We start from the raw sequence: 25,338 nt of genomic DNA, 5'->3' as shown, positions 1-25,338 counted from the left end.
AAAGCTCTCATCCCCTCCCCATCCCACCTCCTCTGGAAAACCCCGTTCAGACAAAGAAGGTTCCCTGAGGAGATCCCAGCAAACATACATCCTAAACACTCAGGCTCTCTGGATATATGTAAATGTATAATCTAATCGGTTTGATGCAAATTAGGATTTGTATTATTTCTCTATTCACAACTGTAATAGATTACCACACACTTGGTGGCTTCAACAATGCAAATTTGTTTTCTTACAGTTAGTTCTATAGGTCAGAAGTCTGACACAAGTTTCACTGGGCTGAAATCACTGGGCTGCGTTCCTTCCTGGAGACTAGGGAAGAATCATATTCTTGTCTTTTCTAGCTTCTAGAGACTACTGGAATTCTTTGGCTTTTGGGCCCTTTCTTCCCATCAAAGCCAACAATGGTGAGTCCAGTCCTCCCAGCACCCCCTTACTCTGACCTCTTCCACTTTTAAGGATCTCTGTGATTACACTGGGACCCTAGGGGGATCCAGGATAATCTCCTGGATTATTTTATTAAACTCAGCGCATTAGCCACCTATTTCCACCTGCAGCCTTATTACTTCCCCTTTGCCATGTAAATAACACATGTTCAGTTTCCCAGGATTAGGACAAAGCATCTTCAGGAAGCGATTATTCTGTCACAGGATTTAAGTTTTGTGGTTGTTGTTTTTAAACTTGTGCCCTCTCTCCCTCTCTCTCTCTCTCTCTCTGGCTCAAAATAGTAACAAATAGGCAAAGTGAAGTCTTAAAATAGGTTTCCGAAACAGATTACTACTCAAATTTTCATCCGGTCTCTTAACTACCTGCTGATTCCCGGCAAGTTACTAACCTCTTTTCTAAACCTGTTTCTCATCAGTAAAATAATACAATCTCCTACAGAAATGAATGCAGGAAGTGGGATAATGTTTGCAAAGCTTTAGCATAATGCTAAGCATGTACTATGCTTAATAAAAGTAAATTAATTTTTTTTAAGTTTGGCCAGGATGTGGGCAGAGAAGGGACAGTGAGGTCTCTGTACACCGTATCCCTACTGATGGTTCAGTCCTCCCCCCACTGGCTCCAAGTTGGTCCGTCTGTGGAAGCCTCTCCATCTCACTGGGTAGGGAAAAGAAAAGTTCAGCTGTCATCTTTGCTGTCCTTCCTGAGGTCTGCAAATTTCTTTTGCTGCCTTTTCCTTCACCCAACTTTCCACTGCAGTTGGAGGTTTGAAGACTGGGTACTGACCCATAGAGCCGGTTTGACCCGGAGAATAGCTCCTGCTGTAAATGGCAGGAGCTGTGGGGGAGGGGAAGGATCCAGTGCTGAGCTCAACCTCTGCCGGCCCACATTCACTTGCTGAACCTGCTCGAAGCACCTTTGCCCTCAGTTCCCCAGGCCTGTGGGTTAGATTAGCAGGAGAGAGTCATAATTTTCCAGGAGTAATTACACCTGACTTTGCATGAAAGTCACTACTTGCAGGGCAACATGGCTGCCCTGGGGGTACTCCAAGTCTGGCTGCCTTTCTGGCCAGAGCTCTGGAGATTATCAGGGCCCCAGAGGGGCCCAGGCAACCCAATGCGTGTGCCTAGAAAGGCTGGCCTTCCAGAAAGCCACTAGGTTACCTACCGTGTTGACAAAACCAAAAATGTTTTAACATACAGTATTAATGACGATGGCAAATATGCACTCTACACAGTTTGGGAAGATAATCCAACAGCGGTTTTTTTTTTTTCCCAAATGAAAAAAAATATATATATATAATAAAAAATAAACACACATACATATCTTTTTGCCCAGCAATCCAACTTTGGCAGAATCTATTCTATAGAAGAAACAAAATACTAGTACATAACATTGTTTGAACAAGAATACTTATAACAATATTTGTAGGACAACAAAAAACTGGGAAAATTTAAATGTCCACCAATAGGCAGAGAATTAAATAAACTGTGGTATGGCCATCTAAGAAATATTGTGTAACTATTTAAAAGCAGGAGTTGTTTGTTTAATTATTGATCTTAAAGGATTTGGTATAAGAATACTATATATCATAATTTTGCCCAAATGAAAAAAAAAACCCTCTACCTTCTGTATGGGTTCATGTCAATATGTTTTCAGATCATGGAGAAAAGTATGAAAGGATACACATCAGTCTGTTAACAGTGCAGGTGGGTTCATTTGTTTTGTTCTATGTATCAATGTATTGCTTTGATGATTACAATAAATTCTTTATGTTTTAATTTGGAAAGAGGAATTTAATATAAATATTAATTTATAATAAATTAACATAATATAAATGGCAGCAGAGAAGATGGAGAATGGAAGTTGCCGAGAAATCTCCAAGGTGAATCTGGCCAGTTCTGGGAAAACCTAGGGATTCCACATTGGGGAATGAAAGCCCCAGCTGGAGGGGTGTGGCTGTAGGGTCTGGAGGCACAGTCAATGCGGAGCAGCTGACTAACTCAAGGAGCTTATCTACAGTATCCTCTGAGAAGGCCAGTTGGTGGGGTGGAGTGCTAAGTAGCCTGCAGCAAGAAGAGTTTAAGCTGCTAGACTATGAAGGAAAACTTCCGCAAGGTATTACAGGTCATAATGAGGTTTTCTACTAGAGGTTATTTTTGAAGAATTCAGCGAGACTCACTGAATTAAGCTGGCATAGAGGCGGGAAGAAACAAAAATAATAGCTAGTAAGAGGCATGTAGTGGAAAAACGCTTTACCTATGTTATTCCATTTGATACAAAATGCAACCCAACGAGGTAGGTAGGATTATCCCCATTTTACAGAGGAGGAAAACAGAGGGGTGATAGAGGAGTTAAGTAACCCACCCACAGTTATGCAGCTGGTAAACAGGTATTTTGGCTCCTTAGTCCTCACTCTAAAGGCCATGTTCTTCCAGGAGGAGAATCTGGATGGAAACATTAACCTCCTCCTCACCCCATGAGGCACAACTGGGGAGACTGCCAGAGCCCAGGCTGGGCAGGGCTGGGCTGGGTTTTTTTATTCTAGCATTGGGGTTTTCAGCTGAGGTTGCCTGGCCCCAACATCAAGGAAGTGTCCCTAGGAGATGCTGTTCTTCTCCTTGGGGGAGAGGGGACAGAATATAGCATTACAAAGTTCCCTGATGACCTGTCTTGCAGTGACTTGAGGGGGCAGGGCTTGCCACAGATGAACCCTGGGTCTTGCTCCAGCCACACAGCTGGCATCCTCACTGCCCCCCCCCCCACCGCCACTTTATTTTCACAGTAGAAACAAGGGACAAGGGAAGCTTTGGAGCAGTGAGAACATTTCCTCTGGTCCTATGGGACCAGGCAGTAGACTGTTCCAGAGAGTGGACGCCTCCAGGACCACCCTCACCCAGCCTGGAGCTGCCAAGGGTTCAGAGCCTTATGTGTGCGGGGGAGCAGGAGAAGGAGAGAATGGTTGGAGACCTTCCCAGAAGCAGCTCTGCCCTATCTGAAGGAGTTTCAGGAAGACAGAGAGGGGATAGGCTTCACCTCTTCTCAGCAGTCTGATTTCCCCAGGGTGTGCTCTGGTATGCGGAGGTGGGGGCTGCTGGTGCTCCAGCCCCACAGACACCTCTCTCAGGCCTGCCCAGACCCCAGGCTCCTTGATGACTGTGGCCCTAGCCCTTGAGGCTCCAGCTGGCGTGAAAGCATCTCTGGGGTCACAGAAAGAGAATCTGCCTGGTGGTCCTTGCGGGCGTTTGCTTCTCTGAGAGTCCTGAATGAAAATCAGTCCCAATTTCTTCTCTATCCTCCACCCTTCCTCTGAAACTCAACTATCTCCAGCTTAAAGTTTCTTCATCATCTCCTGTGTTTAAGATGATCGCCCCTCTCCCCTCCGCTGACTATTTCTGGACGTTTTCCCAGTTTTCTCTGAGCCCCCTTTTTCAGGTCCTTGTTCCCTCTAACTCCCCTTCCCAAGGGCTCTGGAGCTGACCTCTCTGACATTTTCACGAGGAAAACCAAACGTTACACTCAAGTGAACTGCTGTGACTTGAATCTACTTGGGCAGGCAGTGGAGTGAAAGAGGGAGCTTCTGCAAGCCCAACAAGTTCTCAAAGGCTCAGAGCCAGCGCTGGTGGGCCACGTGGCAATGGGCTGTGCAAGAGCTGGAGATGCTGCTGGGTGAGGTGGAGGTTGGTCTGACGATCTCCTTGGTGCCGGAAACCCACCCGGTCCCCCGCCCCCATCTGGGCAAGGAGTGCGGGCACCCTGGTTAATATCTCCCCGAGCTGCGAACAGGGCTTACTGCGTTGCTGCTTAAAAACAACATCAGCTAACATACAGAGATGTCATCATGATTAAACAGCAAATTATAGTCGAAGACGGCGCGATAATAATCTAAAGAATCACCACAACAAGAAGAAATGTTCTCTAACGAGTCAGATGCGGCAGCCTGTTTCCGAGACTCGCGGCCCTGCGTTCCTGCGGCTTCTTCCAAGCGCACGTGCTCGTAGTGCCCGGCCCAGGACAGGGCGGAGGAGCCCCCGACACGGCACCGAGCTTTCTCGAGGCACCTCCAGGACAATCAGGGGCAGGGCGGAGTGGGGGCCTGGAAGGACGTGGCGGTGCGGAGCCCTCTCTCTAGGGAGGCAGTTGGAGCCGCAGGAGGACGGGGTTCCTTGGAGAGAATCTTGTTGGAAGAGCTAGCGAGCCTCGTTCCCAATCCTCCCCGCCCCGTCGCGTCTGTCCCCTCCCTCAGCCTCGCCTCCTCCCCGATCTCGAAGGAGACTGCTGTCTAGGTGGGACAGCCTCGCTGCTAGGGGAGGGGCATCCTCCGCGTGTCGCAGGAGTCTCCCTCCCCGCAAAGCCTGGGGAGCACGGTGCGTGCGTTTCCCTTGCCCAGTGGTGTGCACGGGTTCGCCCCCTGTTTTCCTTGGGAAAGTTACCAATAGGAGGCGGCGAGCTCTCCAGGCAAAAACGACAGGAGAAGACCCTCCCTCTTTCTCCACTTCTCCTCCCCCTCATTAAATAGATTCGTATTTAAAATAGGCAGAGACATTTTAATCTGAATTCCAGGGATTGAGCTCGGGTTAGCATCATCCTACTTATACTTGGGCCGAAAATAACCACTGAAACGAAATGATCAAAACCAAACGCTATTTTCCAAAACAACCGCCGTTCCCTGTGGGTGACCACTCTGCGCAGGCAACGAGGATCTCCTTTGCTTTTGGCTGAGAACCGGGGATTCACGGAGGCGGGGCTGGGTAGGGGGTGGCGGGTGAAATTATTCCCAGGAGTGGCCGGGCGCGGCGCGTGCGTGAACTGGCCGCGGTAATATATGCTGCCATTAAGAATCCGGGCAGCTTCAAGCGCTCGGGGCTCCGGGACGCATGTGTTGCTGGAATTCAATCCGTGGGGGGAATGCAGATTGGGCTGCGACCTACTGGGTTTGATTTATGAACTGTTACTCTAGCGATTGTTTACACATTGCATTTCAGAGCCCCCGCGCACCCTCCGGGCGGCGGCCGCTCGCTCCGCTGACGCGGGAACCCGCCGCAGCCTCCAAGGCCTCCCTCCACCAGCCCTCCACCCCCCACCCTGGGGGGAGGAGGCCCGCAGCTCCCTCCCACCTTCACCTTCTCCTAGAAATCATATTTCGATTTCCTTGAACCCAGAGGCGGCGAACATTCGTTTCTGTCGCTCCCCCCCGCCCCCCCCCCCCCCAGGCCTGCTCCAGTTTCCGAGGCCTTGGACCCCGGTCTCCTCTGCTCGTGTTTACTCTCGAATGTTTACTTCTCCGTAAGGCCATGCGGGGCCTATAAATAGGAGAGGTGGAAGCAGCTCGCCTGCCGGATCAATAGGGCCCCGTCTCCTCGCCATTTCAGCTGAGCTGTCTTATTAATTATGAAAGGATTCACCTGCTCCCTGCCAGGGACCACAGCCTCTAGGCCCCTCTGCTGGAGCCCTTAATGGCGGTTCGTTCAAGCTGCCTCAGGCCACCGCAGAGGAAAAGGCGAATCGTGGTTAGGGCTCGGCCTGCCGGGATGGTGGTTAGGGCTCCGACCCGCCTGGGGCGGGGTCTGCGTGTGTCCTCTCTCGCGCAAGCCCAGTTCCCCCTAAACCTCACCTAGAAAACATCTCTGCTTTTCACTTATCAAAAATACAACTGCCTCCTTCTCTTCTTTCAGTAAACAGAATTTCGGAAAAGTGACAAAGTGACCTAGTTGAGGAGGGTCTGCCTGAAGGTGGTAGGTTACCAACTGGCTTGTGAACAGGTGCATTTATCATCTGGCATCCCGTGTCCCTACAGGGAATCCCGAGAACTGGACCAAGAAAGCAGGCTTGGGGCAGGAAACAAACGACACCCCCGTTTCAAACAATAACTTTTATTTTATACTTCTCTATACTTTGTAGCAAATCTTTTTTTTTTGCTGAATTTAATTTATAATAAACTTTTTAAATTACATCTCTCTCTTTTTTTTTAAAATCAAGGCTCTTTTATGTCAAAATCTTTTTTAACTATATTTTAGATTAACATTTAACATCCCCCCCTGTGATCTATACCGTTGGATATTCAGGTATTACCGTATGTGTAACAGCTAAAACGAGAGGGAAAATAAAGGCAGTGGACTTGGAAAGATGCATCAACAACACCAGGTAAAGCTTAACCTCTCAGTGACTTTAGCAACGATTCTTCTGGCAGCCTTTACCTATACCCCCGAGATTTCCTCAATCCTTTCCCTCTCTCCCTCCTATCCTTAAAACACAAAGTCAACGATCTGTCCTTTCACTTTCCTCGAGGAGAAATGTGCAGTGGAAATGATCAAAACAAGATACTGTGGAAGAAAGACGTGAGCGTGAGTTATTCACCATATGCCTTCCTCGCGGACATCTCTCTTGAATTCATTCCCCTGGCCTTCTCCTCTCCTCTCTTTGCTATTAGGAGGAGCCCATCATTTGTCATGTATTAACATGATTAATATAGTAGGTGGCCCAGGGCCGTTCCTGAGATTCTTGTGCCAAAAAAATAAAAATTAAAAAAGAAATGGGGTGGTTTTGCCGTTTTCCTTATTTTTGTGTGAAGACGGACTAAAGCTGAGGTCCGGTTTTGGCTGTGCTTGCTTGCTCACTGATTGGTAACATTTGGCAAATAAAACACAAGAAATCGAACGAAATCAAAAGGAGAATCGGAATTTCCCACAATCCTATATGAGTGTTTTCAGCATCACAGAGAATCACAACGTCCCCAAAGAACGAATGGATCTTCCTCTCGATTTCCGGGAGCATGGAGTGAGTGTGGGTGGGCGCGCGGGGGGGAGCCGGCCCCGCGCTCAGAAGGAAAGCCAAGTCGCTAAAGCTGCCGAGAGAGACACCAGAAGCACTGGGAGCGCCGGGAGCAGGGACCCCGCCGCCCCGTTGCCGCTGCCGCAGAGTTCGAATAAGCTGCCTTGGATGTTGAGGTTTTTGGATTCTTTTCTCAGTTTATCCCACATATCTTTCGCCCCTTCCTGGCAATCCGTAAGGGCTGTGACCGTGCAGCTGTGGAAATCCTCCCAGTATCTGGCGAGGAACAGAACAAAACGGAAGAAGCAGGTTGACTTTGGGCTCGGGGAGGACCCGGGCCTGCGCCCCTGTGCCCCTGCGCCTCCCGGGTCGCGGCCACGCAAACCTCCCGGGGACGCCCTCCCCCCCCGCCCCCCACGCCACCTCTTCTCCACCATCCCGGCGCCTGAGTCGGGCCAGGCGGGCCCTCGCCAGACCTCGGCCCACCCAGGAAGCCGCCGTCCAAGAACAGAGGCCGCCCCCTTCGGCGTCTGGTTTCCCTTTCCCGCTCCCTGGCAGGGACCCGGCAGCCGGGAGCCGGGCCGCACCGGCTGCGCCGCGCTGGCACCTCGGCCTGCTCAAACAGATTGCTCGTCCTCCTCGGGGAAAGCTAGGAAAACAGTGCTAAGCCTTGCAAGCTGCCGCCCATTAATGCCTCTTAGCTTGCAAGATGGGTTACTTGCTCTGAACACGGCCCTCCCCTCTTGGCTTCTCACTTTCTCCTCCCCCTCGTCCCTTCTGTGTCCCTCCTCCCCCCACTCGCTGCGGTACTCTCTCGCCTTCGCCCGCACTCTCCCTCCTCCCTTCCTTTTGTTTCCCGTTCTCCGATTTTCCCATCCTTTCTTCTTCCCTTCTTTGTCTTCCTCCTTTTCCCTCCCCTCGGTTTTCCTCTGTTCAGTTCCTCACTTCCTCTTCCTCCGCCTCTTCCCCTTCCTCTTCGGCCCTCCGTGGCCCCTGGCCTTGCTCTCCACAGTCCCCCGGCTCTGATTCGGTCCGGAGACGCCTGCCTGCCTCTCCCCTCCCCGGGTCGGTGAGTGTCAATGCCCTAGGGCCAGCTCCGTAGCCACCTTCTGCTTTCGCAAATCCCGGAGCGCCCGGCCTGGGCGCTCTGTCCCTCCTCTTCTCCCCCTCCGCAGTCTTTCATAGGCTTGGAACCCCACGAAGCCCCCTCCCCACGGTCTGCCGGTGTAGTCACAGCCCCCCAGGCCGGGACTCCGGTGCCGCCGCGGTGCCCACCGCTGCCAGCCTTCTTGGGACCCCGCTCCCTGTCCTCGCTCCCCGCCTCTTCCCGGAGCCCCGCGCCTTCTTCCTCAGCCGCTTCCTCCTCCTCGGCTGAGCTCCTAGCCCCGCCCCCACAACCTTCAACCAACCTGTCCTTTTTTATTGTCCCCCTTTCTTCTGAAAACCCAAAATAGATCCCTAGACTAAATATAATTCCAACCCGTGATCGATTCCTGGGGCGCTGTCTCCTTTCGGTGCTCGGTCGATCTGTGCGTCTCGGTAACTCCGGGCTGGCTCCCACTTAGCCCGGGCCTTTAGTGCCAGGTCACTAGCGACTGCCCTCCACGCAATTTGGTTGTATTTTCTCCTATCTCCCTCTTCTGCTCGCTAGCCTGGACTGTAAGTACATTGAAGGCAAGCACCATGTTTGATTTATCCGTGTTTCCACTCCCACCCCATCCCCTGGCTAATAGAAAAGATATAAATGCTTGTTGGATTGCCTTGAGCTCTGGCTGTTTTGTAATGACCTTTATGAGTCTCTAATTTATGAGGACTGCGGATCCTGAACCACAGGGCTTCCAGGTGCCTCAATTCGTAATAAATAGCAAGATTTAGAGAAACTAAGAGGAGCAGGGACAGCTCTCTGCTGTAATTGCGCGTCCCAAAGGATATCTAAATCTCTCCTTTTTTATGCATGCCCAGATGAGGACAGGACCCTCTTGGAAGAAGACTATGGTGGAAAGTGGCTGATGTCCACATGCAACTGAGAGGGGGTGGGCTTCAGCAGAGTGTTGAGCAACCAGTGCCACTAAAGAAGTGAGCCCAGACCGCAGCAGGGGTCCCCCTCACTTCGATTCTCTGGGACCAAGCCCTGCTAAAAAATTAAAATAACTTGGAATAACCAAATTCTGGCAAATAATGGAATATTGGGGAGCTGATCTATATTTAACCTTTCATCCAGCTTTATAGATATACTCTTACCTATCATCAGACATTCGGGATTAAAGTAGGTGGGCATGCAACCCAGATCCCGCCTTTTGTCCTTTTCTGGTAGGAAAGTACCAGCCACCGAACTGCTGTGACTGTTGGAGGACACCAGGGTATTTAGGAAAGTGTGTGGCAAAATTGACCCCCATTTAAGTGCTCATAATTTAAACAAATAAACACCCCCCTCCCCAGGAATTAGAGAGAGGACAAGGACTTCACAGTATAAAAAAGGTGGTGCAGAAAATGGTTTCTCCAACCTACAGGGAACAGGGAACACCTCTTGTCTTGGCATTTTTTGGAAGGGTCATTAATGGGCAAGGGGTGGGAGTTACAGCTCTTTCTGAAAAATAAAGTAAAATAAGTGTGTGTGTGTGTGTGTGTGTGTGTGTGTGTGTGTGTGTGTGTGTGTGTTGCAGAGGATGGAGGTACTTCAAGGTCTGCAGCAGCTAAAATGTTGCTGGTCTACCACAGCCGGGCTCTCTACTAGTTACTTCCTTTGCCAGTGGGAGCTGTACTTTCCAGTCAAGCTCTGGGAAAAGTCACCCACCCTACCTGACTGTGAACTGGTTCCTAGCCCTTAGCTGCCCTGGCCTGGGGATACCCAGCAGATGCAGAGAGGAGGGGGTGGAGCAAGGAGGGTGGCTATCCTACACCTCTAATCTGCCACAGACTCGGCAGATATGGTCACTGGGTGCCCAGGACTTACTTTCTTTGGGCAAAATCATTGGCCCAAAACAAAATATCCCTTCAGTCTCTCTCTTAGAAAGAGGAAGAGGGACCCACGCTCCCTTGCCTACATCTCAATGTTCTTGCTGTGTATTGGAAGGGGGTTTCATCAGGGGAAATGGACCAAACAGGAGAGTGACTTTTCCTTTATGAAAATCTAGTATTTCCTAAAAAGCTCCTCAAACCAGAACCAAACGTTTTTCGGAGAGTCCAGCAGTCCACTCATGCAGGCAGAAAAAAGAACGATGAAGACTGCCTCAAAGTAGAGCGAGGAACAGCTAGCAGCTCTCCAGGCCCCTCCGGGTTCCAGTGCGCTGAGTGCGCGCGCCTCTGTGGGTGCCGGTGGAGCTGCGCAGGGCTGGGATTGGCCCCCGCGTGGGAGGATCATCCTCTGCCCATCTCAGGCCACAGGGTCCCCTTGGGTAGTGCAGATCCTGGCCAAGGTCCGAGGGCTAGCCCGCACGGATTAGCGCTGGCAGGGAATTCAGAGCTCAGGCGGGTAGGCCCTCTCCGACCTCAGCAGCGCCCCCCAGAATGGAAACCTAGCATGCCAAAGAGAACACTTACGTGCACACGGTCTTGATGTTCGTCTTGTCGTCCAGGCCCTGCGGGTAGTTGGCCATGCTGTCGCCCAGCTTGAGCAAACAGTCCGAAAAGCCCTTAAAGACCGCATCGCACTTGCCCGCTGCTCTCACGGCCTGCACCAGGTACGCTGCGGGGAGGAGGGGACACCGGTCAGCAGCGCCGCGACCCTGCCCTACGGCCCCGCGGCCCACCAGCCCCGTCGAGCCGCCGCGTCCACTAGCTCCCAGCCTCGCGGGACGCCTGTGTTAAAGGTGAATGAAAGATGTGGCCCAAGAATGACTGACCCGCCCCCAACTAGTGTCCGGTGCCTACGGTCGGGTGGGTGAGCGTGTGCGGGAGGGGGAGTTGAGTCCATTCCTTTCCTGCAGCTCCCTCCAGCATCTCACTCTGCATCTATCTTTTTCTGTTTCCCTCGCCCCCTCTTCTCACCTCCCCCGTCTCTTTTATTTCTCCCTTTCTCCTCACTCCCTCCTTCGTTTCCCAACACTTCCCCAGCAAGTCCGTCCTGGCTCTCGAAGTGCAATCTTGCATTTCTGAGGTGACAGAGGGGGTCACGACAGCAGAGTGCGGGGGAGAGGAAGAGGTGGGCGAGGCGGCAATGCGTGGGGCCACGCCGCTGAACCCCAGGCCACGACGTGCGAGAAAGCCTCGGGCCGGCGCGCGGTGCTTGGTGGGTTCTCAGCAAACACTGCTGAATGAATAAATTAATAAAGTCTCTGGAACCCGGCAGCAGCCACCGAGGTGGATTGTTTCATTATAAAACAGATTGCCTACCGTGGAGTTTGTGTTCCGAGGGAGATCCTCGCAGGCACCCTCCCCACCCCACTGAGAGGGAGCAGCCTCGGTGTCCGGAGACAGGGCGGGGGTGACGAGTGGTCGGGACAGTCAGGACCCAGCAGAGTCACGGCTGTGTTTGCGCGGGTGACCCCGGGTTATCTCCGCGAAGGCCAAATCCGGGAGCCTCTGGTTGCGGCTGAGCTCCCCACACACCCGGAAAAACCGGCCACCACTCCCGCCCGCAGCGGGTGGGACCTTTTCTCTCCAGGCCCCAACTCTGAGGGGCACAGGTGGCAGTCGCCTGGGGCTCTGGGCCTCTAGCTCCCGGTTCCCTCCGGAGGGGCGGGAGCCGGGATAGCGGCTGGGACCGTGGGAGGAGGGGAGCGGGGAGGTAACCCAAGAGGCACCTAAGTCCTCGCTCCTGGCTTCGTGGCGGTCAAACCCCAAGGCGCCGGACTGCCGCTGCGAAGGCCATTTCTGTCCACCCCAGGGCCAACAAATGGCTAAACGTTCGATGGCTCTTGGCCAAAAGCACGCCGGGGGCCAGGAGGGGCGCCAGTAGCGTTGATCCACGCTGTTGGGGCTGGGGGAGCAGAGGGAAGGGGCGAATCTTAGAATCGAAATCGGCCTCCAGTACCCACGACCCTGAGCGCTCGCCCCCTTCCTGGGCAGTGTTCTGACCGCCACCGCTTGCGTAGGAATGTGTCCGGAGAGGATTTTATACCTCACTGCCCCCACCACCCTCAGCCGCTGGTCCCCGAGAGCTGGGCCAGACGCAGACCAGAGGAAGGTGACCGAACCTGCAGCAGCCTCCGAGAGTGCCCCGTTTGCAAATTGCGGCAGGAAGAGCGAGGCGGGCCTTGCGCTTTCTAATCCGGAACGGGAAGCGCCGGGGAAGGGAAGGGACTAAGGTTAACTTCGACCTCCGCTCGGGCAGAGACGTAAACCTTCATAAATCTCCTTCCCCCCACCTCCGAGAAATATTAAAAGGCCTTGCGACTGCAATATTTAATATAACACGGAGAGAGAATAAACGAATCTTTGTTCTGCTAGAATGCGGTCACAATGAAATGAACCCTACGCGTCCTCTTCTATAATGCATGCCACAAATGCTGCTTTGCAGCGTCGAAACGGAATAAAATCCAGTTCATCCTCCCCTCCCCCACCCAGCTCCCGTCTCTCCTTACCCTTTACCTCCACCCCCAAAACTCAGCGGCGAAAAAGTAGCCCCTAAGATGTACAGACAATATTTTAAAGGGGAATTGGGGCTCGCCTGGGGCGGGAAGCGCTCCTGTCACGTTATCTTTGCGGGCGCTGTGGAAGAGAAGACCCTCCCTCCACACCGCGCATGTGTGAGTGTGTGCGTGTGTAAAATAAGAAGTCGTGAAATTTTTTTTTTTTTCAACTATGACTGCTTCGTCTCTAGTTCGCTGTGGGAGGACCGGGGCTTGCGCGCGGGACGCGTTTTGAGGCTTATGCATCTGAGCAGGTCATAGCCCGCGCGACCCTCGCTGTCCTTCCTGAACCCCGCTTCAGCGAGGCTCCGGAGGGCGACCCGGGCTCCTTCCCTGTCCTCTCCGATGTCCATGTCCTGTGCCTTTCCTATCCGTTCATTCATTCGTTCGACCTCTCATTCATTTCAAACTTCCTCCCGCGTGTCTTCATTTGTGCTCACCACCCTCTCCATCTCCCCGTCCCTTCCCAACCCCCACTTTTGTTGCCAAATGTCAATGACTTGGGATAGCTCCCAGCCATGAATTAAAGATCGAGGCTCTGGTGCGGGAAAGGGCAGACATTCGGGAACAAACATGCTCAATTTCAAATCCACAGCCAACAAATGGTCATTTTCCGGCCGAGGTTAATGTGTTCCAAGAGTATCCCGCAAGCACAAACGCTCTCTCTCTTTTTTTCTTTAACCCCTCCAAAGTAAGGTTATATCCCTCCAGGAAAACAACCCCAAACCTGCTCCCATGAAAATCCCTGTATCAAAAATAACCGCTGTCTCCTGCTCTCTAAAAATTTGCAGGCTAATTGCTAAATGTCACATTCACTTATTTCCAACATTTAAGGCATTTGCTGCAATTAGCATTTTTAATATTTATTTAATCTCTTTGCACTAATGTCAAAGATTCAAAAGAACCAGATTCAAAATATCAAGTCATTTCTTAAAGGAAAACGCCAACATCCTGCACATAGTCTAAAATCCCTGTAATGTTCATGCAACAAAATACACAAAATCATGTCAAATGCATAAAAACCCACTGCAGAGAATCCATTTTTAATATACAGATAACTCCAAACCCTGTTTCTTCCACATTTCTCACGAAGAAAAATGTACATTTTCTGTTGCCCCATTCCCTAAAGCACCCTCCCACCCAAATACTGCAAGGGTTTGTCTGTAAAGAATGCTACAGCCTGAAATGGTAGGAGGCAACAATTCCCTCAGTCTCCAGAAAACCCGTTTGAAGAGTTTCTATTTTTTCTCTTGTCCATTCTATTAATAATCTACTTCACTTTCACTTTTAGGTCAGGTTAATTAATGCTCCGACCTGCATCGAAGAAGTGGGTTTTCTAGTGCTGGCTTCCATCACGTCTTCCTCATTCTGGATGGAAAACGCGAACTTTTAAAAGCCCCAAACAGTATAACTACGACTCAACATTCCTTAACATAAAATGGGGACTAAATAAATCCGTAATAATTACCCCCAAACAAACAAGAATAAGAATCCCCCCATATGGCATATTGCAAACACTTCTTAACCCTTTCCTAGATATAAAATACAGATGCCTATGTGGAAAGGAACAGGCAAATATTCATAGAATATTTTACCCACGTATATTTGGCTGAATTCAACCTCCTTAATGATAAGCCTATTAAAATATATGCTCTGGGGTTCCCTATCGTTCTCAATTTGCTCTCCAGCCGGGTCTGCGGTGCCCGGTGCAAACACTGCAGCTAGGATATGGGGGGTAGGGGGGCGGGAGAATGACAAAGTTCTAAATGCAGCAGTCTGAGCCCCGAAATATCTTTGCCTTCTGCACATAAACTTTCCATTCTAGCTGCCTAGCCATCTTGTTCCTGCATTCACCTTTCGACCCTTCAAAATAATACCTTGCAGCATCGCAGGGGCCAATGCATTGCCCCAGAGCGCCTGAAACCTGCTTTAACCCGAGAAAGGGAAGCAAAAATGGACGTGCGCTTTGGGGGAAAAAAAGGGGGGAAACCCCCTTCTGAAAACGGCCAGCTGCATACATATCCTGGCGAACGTTTGGAGTGTCTGTCTCTCTCTCTCTCTCAAGAAAAACCAACCCGGGACGCCCGAGTCCCTAGGAGCCGCTGCCCCCACCCTTGGGGTTTGCCGGCTTCTCCGCACCCCCGGGCAGCCAGTAGGTCCCCTCGGCGCCTCGGGCCGGCCGGCTACCGCCTGCCGACAGCCGCAAGCCTGGCCGGGCGGCCACTTACCTATTTGCACCGCGAGGATCAGTGAAATATATCTGCCGTTCAACTTAAGTCCCATCCTACGTTTAGTCAAACCATTTGCGACCGCAGACCTTTAAATAGTTAGTTTAGAGAACGCGGGGGAAAGCTGAAAAATAGGCATTGCCAACAAGTTCCAAGAGCGACGGAGACTTTATGCACGGGGAAGGCAGAGGGAGGAGAGAAAGAGAGGGAGCGAGGAAGAGAGAGAGAGAGAGAGAAAGAGAGAGAGAGGCTGAGAGAGAGAGGGGGAAGAGCTGGGAATGGTTCACTCCATTAGGAGGGGGCGGAGGAAGTACAGCCTCACGCCCACGAGCAGGCCTGACGTGGGGGATGACACGGAATGATTTTTTTTTTTTTTAAATAAAGACACCTTGGTAGAGATCGCCATTTATAGTCATCAGAAACTGGAATTAATCAGATATCTCCAATTAATGTACAATCCAAGCGAATTCTCGCCTCCTGGGGGTGACCACTTGTCCGTCCCCGCAGCCACCCCCGCCTCCTCGCAGTTCCTGGGGCCCCCCCAACCCCGCCCCCTCCCGGCGCGGAACAGGGGCTCCCTCTCCCCTCCCTGCCTGGAGCCGGGGAGTCCTGGCGCGCCCACTCGATTGTTTCAACTTGTTCCCCCTCCTCCATCAGCTCAACTGAGAATCCAGCCCCCTATCCCTACGTTGTAGTGGGGTTTAAACGAGCGAGAACGGGAAAGGGAAAACAGCTAAAGCAGCTCTATTAATTCGACATCCCCCCCCCCCCCCCCCGGCTCAGCCTCCTGTCCCCTGCACTTGCCTACTCTCTTTCTCTCCAACCCAGCAGCTGAGCTCTGCGCGCAGCCTAGGGCGCGTGAGCACACACTCACGCACACACACGCGCACGCCAACGAGCCGAGCGCCCCCTTGCCCGCCTGCTCACACCGCACGGGAGCGCGCACACACACCCAGGCCCTGGGGGTTTAGTCTGCACACGTGGGGCCCCTGAAATCTCCACCAAGTGCCCTCGGTGAATCTCATCACTTCGGACGCCCCAGCCGGAGAGAGATGGGTTCACGAGACACAGCGACACCTGTTTTGGGGGACAGGAGAGCACGGAGAAACGAGCCTCTGCAAAGATGATTTTCTGATACTAGAGATTTTGCTAACTCAGTTTAGTTTCAAACTAAGAGCTTTAGGAAATTTCCTAGGCCATCGATAGTATGTGGGGTTCTTTCTGATCCTGATGCGCCTCTTGGGGTTATTTGTTGGGCCACACACACACACGTACACACACGCACACACGTACATCACGTACGCACACGCACTCCCGCATCCATATACACCTGCACTGTCTTTTGATGCTCGGGCACAAATCCTGTGTAGACGCAGCGTACTCTGCAACGAAGTGCTTCTGCAGCTGCGTCTGTGCTCAGTGCAAGGTGCTAACGACGACAGCTTGAGTTAAGAATGAAAAATAAACAGGGCTGTTTCCTTTCTAAAGGCCGTTAAGCTTTGGTTTCTTTCCCTTCTGCACGAAAAGATGACTAAATCCCAGTTTTTTAATTCAAAAGCTAAAGAAGGCATCGGCCAACTTTAAGTCCCCTAAGAAAGAACCTTCCCCTCCCCACACACACACAAAAAGAAAACGCCCCCTGAAATCTTCCAAAATTACACGAGAAAATATCAAGATATTAAATAAGCAGTAGAAATGCAAACGGATTAAGGAGATATCAAATCGAATTTACTTCCTTCAGGCAGTGTGCCATCTGCGCTCCCATCTCCTGGTCCCCACACTCAGCCATTTGGAGAAGCAGAGTCAGAAAAAGGGGCAAAAAAAGAGGGGTGGGACATGCTGTGGAGAGTGAGGGGCTGAAGGGGAGCGCGGGGGTACTGGCTGCAGCACTTTGTGACGTGGTGCCTCTGCACAGGGCGCCCGCGTCCCCGCGTCCCGCGGGAGCCGCAGACTCAGAGGTGTGGGCACGGGCCCCGGCCCCGGGGGCGGAGCCACGTAGCTCCACCCGGTGACGTCACCAGACCGGTGGGTGGGGTGGCCGGGGGCCCGCCTTTCCAGCGTCCAGGGGCTCTTTGGCAGCCCCGGTGTTTCCTTTCCTGGTGCTCAGAGGCTCCTGGAAGGGCCGAAAGCGTAGGCGGGCAGAAGGCGGGGCGGGGGCCGGTGGCGAGAGGGGGGGTGTCCCTCGGACCCGCCCCCGACGCCCTCCAATGGCAGGGCGGGAGGTTGGTCCGAGGGGCGGGGCCTCGGGGGAGTGGCAGCAGGCCCCGCCCACAGCTCCGCCCCGCCCCTCGGGGTCCCGCGCTTTGCCTGCCCAGTCGTCTGCTCTCCCGCCAGCCACGAGCGGTGGCGCCGGTGTCTCTCTTAGACTTTTGCAGAGACGCAGCTGGGGGCGATTTAAGATTTTTGCCCTTAACGTCCTTGCCTTCCTCCTGCTACCCACCCATCCCGGATCTTCCAAAACGTCGTTTTCTGAGGATGCCGTGGGATTTCCCCCATCCCAGCCTGGGGCTTTGGGGGTTGGGAGGAGGCAGCGCTAAAGGGCTGAATGAAGCAGAGTGAAGCGGGGTGCGGGAGAGCTGCAGCCCGCCGACACGCGCGCGTGCGCACAGCCGCCCGCGCTGGGGCTCTGGGGCCGGCTCTCGGTGGTCTCTACCCCGCTGTGCGGCGCGGCGCTACCCCCGAGCCTCCGCTGGCCTTCCCCTCTCCGCTTTCCTCCCCTCGCGTCCTGGCCTCCCTCGCCCGCGTGGGTTGCTTTGAAAGTGAGGAAATGAGAGAGCAGAGTTAGTACTACAAAAGGTTGAAAGCAGATGCTAACGGTGTTTTTTGTTTGGGTTTTTAAGCGCTTTTAAAATTGCAGGTCGTTTTGCAGTTAGGACTCCGTGCAGGTTCCGTGGTTGCCAATGCAAGCTAACTGTTTGGGAACCTTGGAGGGCAATATCAGTAGTTGAAGGCGGCATGGGACAACATTTCTTCCTTTCTTTCTTTAATCCGATCAGTCCACCCCACATCGTATTAGAGGTGAAGGAGCAGCGAAGGAAAGCGGGGAAACCCAGGCCTTGTGTTGTGGGTATTGGCATGACCCCAACTGGTCCCTACGCTTCTCTAGGTGTCAGTTTTCCTGATCTGAAAAACGGACATAGGACGCGATCTCCAAGATGGTTTCGCCTTTGACTTTTGTGAACCGGAGATTTTCTCCCAACCGTTGATGGGGTTGGGAGTGGGGATGTGCACGCAAAGAACAAAGTCCATGCAAGTGTGCTTGCTGTAGGCCAGCTTCTGGCAAAGGGCATGTTTCCATTAGATAAGCAATTTTGTTTAAAGCTAAAGAAACAAATACGGTGAAGGATAGGGGAAAAAAGCCATTGGTGCTGTTTGGGTCTGCATATCACATTGAGCCAAAGGTACCCCTGAAAGTAGGTCTGCATAATTAAGACAAAAATATGCAAAACTTTTTATCCCTAAAACTGCCAGAAAGAGACCATGTCTAATTTTAAGCCTGGTTGGCATCGACTTCCTCCCTCAGTTCAAGTTTGCTGCCGCCCCAGCCTCAGCAAGTGGGCATGCATATGTTCCACACACACACACACACACACACACACACACACACACACACACACACGAGCGCCTGGTGTGGGCCAGACCTGCGTTCTGTTTTTCCACATTGGCAACAGGGCAAAGCACTGAGCCAGTCCATCCCCCAACTCTCCACCAATCCAACATAAGTGGACTTTCCAGAAGCTGCCATTTCAAAAAACATCCCTTGGAAATTATCTGCAAGAGCAGTTGTCAGGGCCACTAGAAAATTCTACCTCTTTTTGGTCAGAAAGAATGCTTTGCTATATTAAAATGGATTGGTCTAGCAATACCTCTCTCTCATAAATGTAGTCTGTCATTTTTTATAACTTTGTTAAAAAGAAAACCGCAGCCCCAAGGTGGAATTACTAACCCCCAGGACAGCAAACCAAGACTTAATTGCAATTTTAACCTCTCTAGGAATGGAATTTTAAAGCAAATCAATCTGGAATTTTCTGGTCAGCAACAATTAGGTAATCTATCACTTGGACCCTCTCCATCCTTCCCTGCACTACACCACCAAAGGCAGAGGAGATAATCTGTGTGATAAAGCCCCTGCCCTTCTCCCCCAAAGGGAAGGGGAATTTGCCAGAAACAATCCTTTCTTTTCTTTTGCTAATAACTTCTTGTCCCACTCTCCCTCTAAAATCCTTCAATTTTATACAACTCCTCAGAGCTTCTCTAAACTAGCTAGATGGGATGTTACTTGATTCATGAATTGCTTAATAAAGCCAATTAGATCTTCAAATGTACTCAGTTGAATTTTGTTTTTTAACACCTTCAACTGAAACCTTTGATCAAAATATGAATGTAAAGTATAATAGCTCTTTTCTTTAAAATGAGAGCAACTAATACTTATCTGACCAGGGAGATAGCATGATCATGAAGGTGGTTTTCCCATGGCAAGGCTATCCATTGCACTCTGGATGTGCTGACCCCTGCGACTTCCCCAAATGTGGGAAACTCGACTGCATAATTTGTGGTAGTGGGGGACTGTGTTTGTGCTTTCCCCTGGGGGAAAAAAAAGAGAGAAAATGAGAACTATACCATGTTTAAGTAATCGTATAAATTAGGAGGGGAATGATTTTTTTGTAGAGCTATGTAGGTAGGGGTTCCAATAAAAATCCGTTTTGGATCTCTCTTGGTATCTGGTACTTGGTAAGATGATTTTTCATTCTTTTTCTTTAAGTTTATTTATTTATTTTGAGAGAGAGAGAGAGGAGAGAACACCAGTAGGGGATGGGCAGAGAGAGAATCACAAGCAGGCCCTATGAGCCCAATATAGGGTTCTATCCCACTAACTGAGATCATGACCTGAGCCAAGATCAAGAGTTTGTCACTTAACTGACTGAGCCACCCAGGCACCCTGATATTTCACTCTGTAAGCACTGCTTCAAAATTAGTTTAAATTTCTGGGCTTTACAAATATGGTGACTGAAAAATTATTTATGCAGAAATTTGAATTCTGGGACCAAATACTGTGTTTGAAATACATCAATGTGATTAGCTTTCTATTTAAAACTAATATTTCAATAAAAGTTAACATTGTTATGGAATATATACACAGAACAATGCACACAAACCAAAGATGCCCAGGACATTGATTTATCACATAGTGGTTCCCACTCACATTGAAATAGTCAGGACAGACATGCCAACTAAATGCAACCTTTTTTTTTGAGATAAGATCCTAAACCAAAAAGGCCAGAGAATTATTAGACAGTTAGCAAAATTTCATTGTGGTCTGTGAATTAGACATTAGTTTGTACCATTGTGGATTACCTAATTGTAGAGTTGCATGCTGATTATAAAGAAGGATGTCCTTGGTTTTTGTTTGGTTGGTTGTTGGTTTTGGGTTTTTTTCTTGAGTAAGGAGAGCATACACTGGAGTATTGAGGGGTAATGAGACATTATAGCTACAGCTTGTTTTCAAAACCTCAGAAAAGTAATGGTAATCATGGAGATAAATAAATAGCAATGGAGCAAACACAGTAAAATGTTAATAACTGGGGAATCTTTGGCTGAAGGGTTACTGGAGTTCTTGGACTGTTCTCTCAATTTTTCTTTAAGTCTGCAATTATTTCAAAATAATTATTTACAAAAAAATCTATTCCAGGTGAATTGAGGACTTAAATGTTGAAAATAAAGCCTTAATATAGTAAGTGAAATATATAGACATTTTTAAACCTTAAATAAGCATAAAAAGCATGAACTGGAAAAGATTGATAAATTTGAGCATAATAAATGAAAAACTTCTTTTCTTAAAGTAACATCTTAAATAAAATAAAAGAATAAATTATAAACTGTCACAAAACATGAGTATCAAGAACTAAAGAACTCAAACCAAATTTTTAAAAGTGTGTTATGTACACGTACACACACACACACATATACAATCCGTAAAATAAAAAAAAAATGGGCAAAATACATGAAGAGGTGTTTCATAGATGAGAAAGCATATGTGATTTATTCCAGGAATGCAAGCAAACTGGTTTAACATTTAAAAGTCTCAGTGTCTCCATGTCTTTCCAGTCCTGAGGGTTTTAAAGATTACAGGTTGATCTCACTGTGGTCAGTCTCATGTTTCTGATGACCACACCCACACCATACAATCACCATAGTACTACTTCAGAAACAAGTTGTGTTCTTCTCAATGCATCTCATTAGGAGTAACACACATTGACCCATTCTATCACAGTTGATGTTAATCTGGATTACCTGGTTGTGTTGGTGTCTGCCAGGTTTCTCTTCCTGAAATTCACCATTTCCATGTCTTCCTTTGTAAGTGATTAGTATTTTGTAGGGAAGTATTCTGAGACTAGGATGATTCCTAATCCTCATCATACTTCCACACGACAGTCTTAGTATCCATTAGCCCTCCTGCCTAAATCATGCACCTCTAGGGTGGTTGGCAAATAGTGATTCTCTTTCTCATTTCTTCTAAATTTATTTGGCATTCTACTGTAAAAAAGAGCTTTCTTTTTTCCTCTTTCTTTCTTTCTTTCTTTCTTTCTTTCTTTCTTTCTTTCTTTCTTTCTTCTTTCCTTCCTTCCCTCCTTCCTTCCTTCCTTTAAATCAGTGTGCACTGATGGATCCCTATTTCTTTCGATGTGCTGTAATCCCTTCTTATTTTAGTGCCCAAATTGTTCCCTATTTAGCCGGTGGGAGGCATTTCAAGCTGATTTTTGTGTCTTTTCAGTGTATCCTAATGATATATTGAGAATTCTTACGTTCTGCCGCAAAAAGGTATTCTGGGCTCGTCATGTCCTGACCTAGCCCTGGACTCAGTCATTTTTCCACAAGCTCTGCTTTTTTTAAAAAAAATTTAAAACAAGATCTAGGCCTTGGTAGTGCTTGTTGTTGCTAGAGTGTGGTTGGTTCTAAGTTCCTCTGAGAAGATAGAAGTAAGGAATATGTGTGTGTACTTCTAGGTACACATACATACCACACACACACATTTCTATTTCTATATCTGTATAGTCTGTACAAACATATTCTATGACTATGATATAGAACTATGAATTTATATTGATACTTCCAATATCAGTCCAATACCCTTTCAATATGCAACTGAACTAATGTGAATTCATTCCCTGGTGAGCTACAGATAGACTACCCCAGGTGGGATTGTCACACAAAGGAAACTGTATTTATAATAAGTAGGAGATCACAGGGAATAACTTCCAAAGTCATGACTCCCCAGATGGGGTGGCCTGAGTAGGTTTCTTGTATTTAGGTCTAGGATACATATTCAGCAAAGGGAGTTCTGTCATCACATGTAGAGGTGGGCATAAGGTCATGCATGTGTACTTAGGAAACATGCTTATACATGCATTGTATGTTATGTTAATGAGGTTTGACATCCTTAGGTGGAGATCTTAACATTATAATGAGGTATAACTGTCTAACACTCTGTGGTCCATCTGTGCAGGCCTGAGACAGTGGCCAAGCTCAAAGTGGTTTAGGCCACCTGGAACTCATCCTGTTGTCTTCCTCTAAAAGATAAGGTTAGCATTCCTATGAAGAAGGGAGGGTTGGGGGTGGGTGGGTGTTGCTGGTGAATTTTAATCTCATTCATCCAGTGGGGTGCTGTTTCACATTATGTGTAAACTGAGAATCTGGACTCGCATTATCCTCAGCATGTTATTTTGTTGCTCAATTTACTCAATTGTTCGGTCTAACCAATCTTTAACCACACTGGCTGTCTCCTCCCTCCGCCTGCTCCCATTTCCCCATGCCCTCCGTGGATCCCCACTGTTCTTCACTGCCCCACATTCTCAGCAGCAAGCCCTGACAGCGCATGCGCCAGCCCCCCTTGCTTCCTCAGGCGCATGGGTCCATGCGTTCATCCTCTGGGCTACCTGCCTGCACCAACTTGTGGCTCCTCAGGTCTGTCTATTGTCCAGTGTTCTCCACCAACGTGTAATTTCTCCATGCTGGGAAGGAAAGCGAAAAGAAGATAGGCTGTCTTGATTTTATATGTGGCTTGAGGAAGGGATCTAATTTCATGTTTTTCTGTATTGTGAGTCATATTTGCCACCAGCTTCCCTTATTGACAAGCCCTTTCCTTCCCAGTGCTATTACAAATGGCCTGTGCACGTACCTGAGTTCCGCACAGGGAAGGATCTGGTTCTGCACTGTTTCATTGGTCCATATGTTTATTCCAAGGTCAGCACCACACTGTTTAATAACTATTCCTTCAGGATAAGTCCTGATATTGGATAGGCAAGCATTCCTGTCTGCCCTTCTTTTTCAGAAGTATCTTGGTTATTCATGGTCATTTTAGAGTATTTTATTAAATGGATACTCGTTTAGAGTTATTATTTCTCTTTGATGAATTGAATATTTTCATCATTATATAGCAATCCCCTCTGTATCTAACAGTCCTTTTGCTTAAAGTCTGTTTTATAGGATATCGATATAATTAGGCTGGATTTTTTTTTTTAAAGATATGTCTTGTTTTCTTCATGTTTTACTTTTAACCTTGCCTTGTTCTTATGTTTTAGGTGTATCTCTCTCTCTCTCCCCCCATTTCTCTCTCTTTTCTAATTATGTTTTAACTTGAATTCCAGTTAGTTAACATATAGTGCTATTTAGTTTCAGGTGTACAGTATAGTGATTCAACACTTCCATACAATATCCGGTGCTCATTACAAGTGTCCTCTTTAATCACCATCACCTATTTCATCTCTGGCCACCTCCCCTCTGGTAATACAGATTTTTATTTATTTTTTTAAAAAAATGTTTATTTATTTTTGAGAGAAAGAGAGAGAGAGAGGGAGGGGCAGAGAGAGAGGGATCCAAGGTGGCTGGACACTGACAGCAGAGAGCCCCATGCAGAGTTGGAGCTCATGAACTGTGAGATCATGACTTGTGCTGAAGTCGCTCGCTCAACAGACTGAGCCAGCCAGGCATCCCTAAAGAGATTTTTCTATCTTTATTTTTTAAATATGAAATTTATTGTCAAATTGGTTTCCATACAACACCAGTGCTCATCCCAGCAAGTGCCCTCCTCAATGCCCATCACCCACTCTCCCCTCCCTCCCACCCACCATCAACCCTCAGTTTGTTCTCAGTTTTTAAGAGTCTCTTATGTTTTGGCTCCCTCCCTCTCTAACCTTTTTTTTTCTTCCTTCCCCTCCATGGTCTTCTGTTCAGTTTCTCAAGATCCACATAAGAGTGAGAACATCTGGTATCTTAAACAGATTTTTTTAAAGCCCGATTTGACAATATTTATCTTTTAACTGGTGTGTTTGATCCATTTATATTAATTGTAATTAGTGACATCTTCAGACTTGTTTCTACTATTTTTATATTTCAGTTTATCTCATTTTCAAGTTATATTTCTTTTTAATTATTTCTTTAATATTTTGAATTGACATAGATATGTTCTCCCAAATAAAGTAAGACATTAGTCTATTCTTTGATCCTTTGGTTTTCTCATACTCCTAACACTATTATATTGATACTATATAGGCTTTTACAAATTTAAAAAAAATTATTTTATTTTTGAGACAAAGAGAGACAGAGTGCGAGTGGGGGAAGGGCAGAGAGAGAGGGAGACACAGAATCCGAAACAGGCTCTAGGCTCCGAGCCATCAGCACAGAGCCTGACTCATCACTCAAACTCAAGAACCGTGAGATCATGACCTGAGCCGAAGTCGGACACTCAACCGACTGAGCCACCCAGGCCCCTAGGCTTTAAAAAAACATTTTATTTTTTAGATTCCTGAAAAGTTCCAAAAGTAGCACAGCAAGTTCTTTATTTTTATTTGTATTTTATTTTACTTTATTTTATTTTATTTTTATTTTTATTTTTGGGATAGTGCAAGTGGAGGGGCAGAGAACGGGGGGGTACAGAGGATCTGAAGCGGGTTCTGCACTGAGAGGCTGACAGCAGTGAGCCTGATGTGGGGCTAGCACTCTTGAACTGCGAGATCATGACCTGAGCCAAAGTCAGGTGCTCAACTGACTGAGCCACCCAGGCGCCCCTGTACAGAGAGTTCTCATATATCCTCACCCAGTTTCCCCTAAGGGTGACATCTTATATAACTGTAGCACATTATGAAAATCAAAATATTAATTGACATGATAAAAGTAGCTAAAGATCTTATTCAGATTTCACCAGTGTTTTTATAGGTACTCAGTTTTTATATGTATATAATCTATGACATTTTATCACATGTACAGATTTGTATACTACCACCACAATTTAGGTACAGTTGTTATTGCAAAGGAAGTAACTTGGGCTC

At 48.7% G+C, this 25,338-nt stretch overlaps 1 protein-coding gene and 1 non-coding gene across 3 annotated transcripts; one reads left to right on the top strand and one right to left on the bottom strand.

Annotated features, from left to right (window-relative positions):
• Window positions 1-7,124: 7,124 nt before the first annotated feature.
• NRN1 (neuritin 1) lies at window positions 7,125-15,247 on the bottom strand. Of its 2 annotated transcripts, XR_006217269.1 has the most exons (5): window positions 15,014-15,247; window positions 10,756-10,900; window positions 9,457-9,557; window positions 8,696-8,872; window positions 7,407-7,491 (listed from the first exon to the last, which is right to left on the bottom strand). XR_006217269.1 is itself a non-coding variant. In XM_007073132.3 (3 exons), exons 1-3 carry the CDS (start codon window positions 15,066-15,068, stop codon window positions 7,263-7,265), a joined length of 429 nt encoding a protein of 142 aa, XP_007073194.2. In that variant the 5' UTR covers window positions 15,069-15,247; the 3' UTR covers window positions 7,125-7,262. The 2 variants fall into 2 exon arrangements, 1 of the variants encoding a protein (XP_007073194.2); XM_007073132.3 differs by lacking the exons at window positions 8,696-8,872; window positions 9,457-9,557 and having other exon boundaries at window positions 7,125-7,491.
• A 4,190-nt stretch (window positions 15,248-19,437) lies between these two features.
• Window positions 19,438-19,600, top strand: LOC122238970. The gene has a single exon (XR_006218105.1). It is a non-coding gene; the product is annotated as a U1 spliceosomal RNA (small nuclear RNA).
• The last annotated feature ends 5,738 nt before the right edge of the window (window positions 19,601-25,338 follow it).

The sequence above is a fragment of the Panthera tigris genome, chromosome B2, assembly GCF_018350195.1.
Source record: "Panthera tigris isolate Pti1 chromosome B2, P.tigris_Pti1_mat1.1, whole genome shotgun sequence".
NCBI lineage: Eukaryota > Metazoa > Chordata > Mammalia > Carnivora > Felidae > Panthera > Panthera tigris.
The sequence above is the reverse complement of the archived record's forward strand: the minus strand, read 5'-3'. Positions and strand labels throughout refer to the sequence as shown.